The sequence below is a fragment of the Chrysochloris asiatica genome, unplaced genomic scaffold (assembly GCF_000296735.1).
Source record: "Chrysochloris asiatica unplaced genomic scaffold, ChrAsi1.0 scaffold00219, whole genome shotgun sequence".
NCBI classification, from domain to species: domain Eukaryota; kingdom Metazoa; phylum Chordata; class Mammalia; order Afrosoricida; family Chrysochloridae; genus Chrysochloris; species Chrysochloris asiatica.
The window spans coordinates 931,569-937,441 of record NW_006408737.1 but is presented as its reverse complement, the minus strand read 5'-3'; the positions used below and the strand labels follow the sequence as shown (position 1 = coordinate 937,441).

Here is a 5,873-nt window from a genome sequence, read left to right as displayed (position 1 = left end):
CACCCAAACCATCCTGTGTCTAATCCCTGCCCTGTGCTTTCCCTTCCCTTTCCTACCCTCACCCACCCCCAACATCCCAATAATCAACAAAGAATCCCCCACGCTCCCTTTAGTATGGGTTCTTTCCCTTAGTCTTTTACAGTAGTGGTCCTATGCAGTATTTCTCTTTTTGTGACTGACTAATTTCACTCAGCATGATGTCCTCAAGGTTCATCCATGTTATGCTGTGGCTTACAGCTTCCTTGTTGTTTCTTTCACTTTTGAAATGCTTTCTGGTGCAAGTTTTCTTGGTCTTTGTACAATAGTAAATTAGGCCAGTATCTTCAGAGTCCTGGTGTGACATAGTAGGATAAGTTTGAACTGCAAGGCCAGAGGTTCAGACTCACCAGCCACTCCTCAGAAACCCTATATAGACTTGCTATGAGTTGGAATTGACTCAACAGCATTTAACAACAACAACAACAGCATCTTCAGAGAACCATCTGCAATGATTTTCATATCCTGTCCCGAATTGACAGTGGTCCACAGTCTAATGATAACAGAGAATTTTTCTACTTAGAACTGAATATTGGAACGCCTCTGTCATTCTTTTCTTTGTACAATCTTACAGGAACGTCTCATTTTCTATTTGTTTTTTCTGACCTGAAGATCTTAGTGACGCTGAGAACTTTGGCAATTTCACTTTCCAATTCTCCATCCTATTACTTACAAAATGGTAAAATCACATCAGTGATAGCATAGATCCCTAAGGAATCCCACCAGCTATGAAAGTAGAAAAGGGGAAACCCCACACTTACATAATCTGCAGCCTACAAAAGAAATCCCTGGAAAATTAAGGTTTGTTCATGTTCTCAATTAGAAGTCTGGAACTGGAATTTGCTTTGACCAGGTATGTTCCAAAGTGATGAGGGACTTGGCTCTTGGTGAAGAAAGCTATGGCTTGGCCTGAGGTGCATCCTAGTGACTAGCTTATATCCTTTTCTGTTAACATCAGAGACCAGTTTCAATGAGGGGCTGTTTGTGAGAGAATCCTCACTCTTTTATGAAGACTCATACTATTTTGATCCTTAACAAAGACATCCTACCTGAATGTATCTTGGAATTAGCAGAGAAGTGGTATTTTACAAGGTATACATACAGAGTATTTGACAAGATGCCCTGATACACTCAGAAGGTCCTAAGCATTTGCAATACATTCATTGAAAAAGTATGTCGATTTACACGATGTTACTAGGAAATAAAGGAAACAAATATTATGATTGACTTAAGTGTAACCAGCTTTATGCCGATTGTGGGACTCAATTAAAAGATGGTTGACTGTTTAGATTTATCATGTATTAAACACCAAACTGACGAAGAAATAAGTAACAGGTACTTTTATATGTTGCTGGTAAAAGGTGGTATAAATGTAATGGAGGGCAGTATGGTGATACCTTTTAAAATTATAAATCTATATATCTTTTTACCCAGGAATTCTGTCTATAAAATATATATCTGGTAGGCTTACACAGGGTCACTATGAGTCAGAACCGACTCCATAGCATACCGCCATGACCACCATACTTACACATATGCAAACGATGCAAATACAGATTAGCTGTGGTAGCATTATGTGTATAAAACTGGAAATACCTGAATGGCCATAGTGAAGGGACTGACTGGTTAGATAAGTTACATACAAATGTAACAGTGCTGCACAGCCAGGAAAAAAGGACCAGGAATCTTTTTATGTAGTGACATAGAATGATCTTCAAGATAATTGTTCATTGACAGAAATCAAGGTGTAAAGAGTGGACTGTAATATGTGTAAAAATGGAGGCTGAGAGTGCATTGAGAGATTAAATCAAACCATAAGAAATTGCTATCATTGGACTGTTTTTGACCTACAAAAATAACTACCAGTTCTACTTGCCTCAAACTAATATTTGCTTAAAGATACATAAAATGTCTCTGGAAGGGCAGACTTCAAATTAATGATGTTGGTTGGGTTTTGGGATGTGTGTGGAGGGAAGTACAGAACTAAGTGAGGTACTAAGTGGCAGGGATTAGATTTGATACATTGTGAATATTAAATCATAAGAATGCATAGTTGTTAAGTGCTATCCCGTGGGGAATTTGATCCCCTGACCTTGTGGTTCAAACTGGCCTTACTTACTGCTTATCCTACAGTGCCACAACTATTTAAAAAATAAACCACTAAAACTGTGAATGCTTGTAGTTGAAGAATAGCAATTTTTCTTCTTGATACAGAATGAAACTGAGAAATGTCATGTTTCTACACCAAAATAACAAAACATTTTGGTTTAGTTTATTTTCACTTCCACTTTGCCAGAAAATTTGAGAATTATCTTAGGGTATCCTGTCTAAGAAGAAGAAAATACAGATTATCTTGTGTATTTGGAAAAAAGAAAAAAAAATCTAATATTATATATAGAGACCACTTCTTGATAGGTCTTTCTCCTAAGTCTACTAATGTTTTCAAATGTATTTAAAGATGTAACAGTGAAAAGAATGGAATTGTTAAGCCAGATATATTAAAAACAAAATAATGAAATCTCTATTTCTATTCTATATGATATGAGTTGCGGTGGACATGTTGAAAAATATATGCTCCATTGCTTGGTGGAAATGTCAAAGGAGAGAGGGGTATAGTTGCATCAGCCTTTTAATAGGGTTTGGATACAAAATGATGTAAAGTTTTGTGAATTGATACTTTCAAGCTAGGTTTCATGTCTTAGAGATCAGTACTATTCCAAAGAAAGCAACTTATCTCAGCAGGATACTACATAGAAACTCAGGAATATTGTTTTCTCACCCTGTAGCTGAACATAAGGAGTCTTCAGTTTGAGAATACAGCTATATTACTGAATGCTAAAGAATTGTAAATATTTTCTATTTCTTGAAAGAATACACAGAGAAGCAACCCAGGAATTTGCTTGGGGGGATGACTATAGAGAAAAGAACATTCTTATATTTCAAAATTTATACAAATTGAATTTTCCTTGTACAAAATGATTTTTAAATTATTACTGGCTCAAAAATTAGCCTGCACTGTTATAACGTCGTACATAAATGATGTTCTGAAGAGGCACAAATTTAAGGGCTGTCTGCAGTAAGCAAACAAACTTTCTATTGGTTAAATACAGGTACCATAAAGCCTAAGTGATCTGCAGTTTTGCTGTAGTCATGTGTTCACTGAAGAAATATAAGTTCCTACTCCCAAATTAGACCCACTGCTATCAAGTTGATTTTAACTCATAGTGACCCTATTTCCAAGGCTGTAAATTGTGATGGAAGCAGCCTACCACATATTTCTCTCAAGGAATAGCTGGTGGGTTTGGCTGAGGAACCTTTTGGTTTGCAGCAGAGAGCTTTAACCACTGCACCACCAGGGTCCCTACATTCCTACTTGTTGTTGTTGGTAATTGCCATCGAGCGGGTTCTGACCCGGAGGACCCTGTATAGGGTTTCCAAGGAGCAGCTGTGCATAAAACATGGCCACAAGTGTTTGAGTGATCAAAGAAACAGTATGTTCATTTGTTTTGTGTTAATGTAATCATTTCACAGTCTTTGAAAAGTGTAAATCTGCATATCTCATAACTTGTGAGACTGTTCACAGATCTTTCTGTCCAAGTGAGAGCTTGCTATACCTTATACTGCCATGTCTTAGCCCCTACACTGCTTGTGAGTGTAGTTCTTCTGAGATATTCTCTGCTCTGTTACAACCTTATGCTCAGCTTCATTTCATCAGTGGTTCAAACCTACCACTCGATCCTTGGAAACTCTAGACAGGGTCGCTGTGAGTCAGGACCAACTCTATGGCACTGAACAACAACCACTACAATCATTCATTAAAATACTTACAAATGAAGATCAAAGACCACAACCTTCAGTATGAATTTCACCTCAATGTAAAGAAAACAAAAATCCTCACCACTGAACCAATAAATAACATCATGATAAATAGAGAAAAGGTTGAAGTTGTCAAAGACATCATTTTTCTTAAATCCACAATCAACATGCAAGCAACAGTCAAGAAATCAAATGACGTATTACATTAGACAAATCTGCTGTACAAGACCTCTTAAAAGTGTTCAAGAGCAAAGATGTTAGTTTGAGGACTAAGGTGTGCCTGACCATGGTATTTTCAGTAATTTCATATGCCTGTGAAAGTTGGACAATGAATAAGAAAGACTGTAGAAGAACTGGTGTATTTGTATTATGGTGTTGGAGAATAATATTGAAAGTATCATGGACTGCTAGAAGAACAAATAAATCTGTGTTAGAGGAAGTACAGCCAGAATGCTCCTTAGACACCAGGATGATGAGACCTCGCTTCTCATACTTCAGATACGTTATCAGAAGGAAGAAGGACATCATACTTGATGAAGTGGAGGGTCAACCAAAAAGACCAACAAGATAGATTGGCACAGTGGCAGCAGCAATTGGCTCAAGCATAACAACAAGTGTGAGAATCATGCAGGAGTGGACAGTGCTTCATTCTGTTGTACACAGGGTCACTATGAGTCAGAATCAATTTGAGGTCACCTAACAACAACAGTCTTCATTCTTGTAGTAAAATCTCATGGAGTCAAATGTACAAATACTATTTTCCTCATTTAATACTGAGGAATCCAAAACTGTAGGCTACAGATCTACCCAAGTGATGTGACTGGGATTAGAAGCCAGTCCCTGGGATGAATGCAAGGAGAAGGGTGAGAATGTATGGGCTGGGCCATATTGCAGCAACTCTGTGCCCAGGTGAGAAAGATGATCATGCTGTACTTGTCAGGGTTATTGTGTACATACCAGAACTTGTCTAGGAGTCTAAAAATTAAATGAGAGTAAGCATAATTAAGTCCAAGTGGACTTTCCTGTGCAAATGTTACCAAACATTTACTTTCTTTTTACATGGCAGAGGATTTGAAATTGAGCCTATGCAATTTGCCCTACATGAAACACTTAAGCAGTTCAGTTTTCTTGAGTGTGGTAAAGGAATTTTCTTTGGCATCTAATGATAATTTTATAATGTGACTAGTTTATGCCCCATATCTGGAGAAGATTCTGATTTGCAGATCCTGGAGGACTTTGTGGTTTTTTGCTTCTTTGAACTGCTTTGTGTTTGAAAATTCATCCAGGCCTTCTCTTTTATTTCCAGCTCACTAAGTGTGAAAAGACACTTCCTGTGACCAGTATGAAAGCAAATATGGACAATTTGGACACGTACTCCTCAGGTACCACATCTAGCAAACTTCCAGTTGGACACAAGGGGGAACTAGAGAAATCCCCTGAAACTTCAAGCCAAGCAATAGCAACCAAGTTCACTACTAAATCCATTGGCCTGGCTAGAACCAAAAAGAAATGCTAAGATTTCCTCCCACATGGAACAGTACAAGAACAAGGCTGCTCTTTCTAGTGCTAAAATGATGAGATAGGAGGGGGGGAAGGACAGAACTTTGCTGAGCTCTCAGCCTTTTCGCTCTGCTGAGTTCTGTCATATGTTTGCATCCGTTTAAAATTGAAGCTAGTTATCTCAAACAACATGAACCACATATGGTGGTAAAGGACAGCCATCAATGGGCTCATAGTGGGCTGCAGCTGAAGTCAACTCAAGATGTCTACAAGGTTGTTTAAATAGGCATTGCCCTCAAGGCAGTAGGACCAGTTTGGAAGGCTAGGGCATACTTGCTCAGTTTCATTTCACATTCTTATGTTTAGTCACAATTATCTATAGGGGATAATGAAAAGCCAAATATGGTCATGGAGGTTCCAAATAATTATGTGCGCTTTGCACTAGAAGACTTTGTTAGGAAATTGCTTATAAACTTGTCATAGGCATTATAGCAGAAGTATTTCATCATTCACATGTGTTT

General features: G+C 38.0%; 1 protein-coding gene across 1 annotated transcript in view; it reads left to right on the top strand.

The window, feature by feature from the left end:
- The window catches only part of STK33 (serine/threonine kinase 33), a 142,212-nt gene extending 136,844 nt beyond the window's left edge, over nucleotides 1-5,368 (top strand). The window contains exon 12 of the mRNA XM_006873024.1: nucleotides 5,159-5,368. Coding sequence (XP_006873086.1) covers nucleotides 5,159-5,368 — 210 coding nt within the window. The remainder of the gene's footprint in view (nucleotides 1-5,158) is intronic.
- Nucleotides 5,369-5,873: the final 505 nt, after the last annotated feature.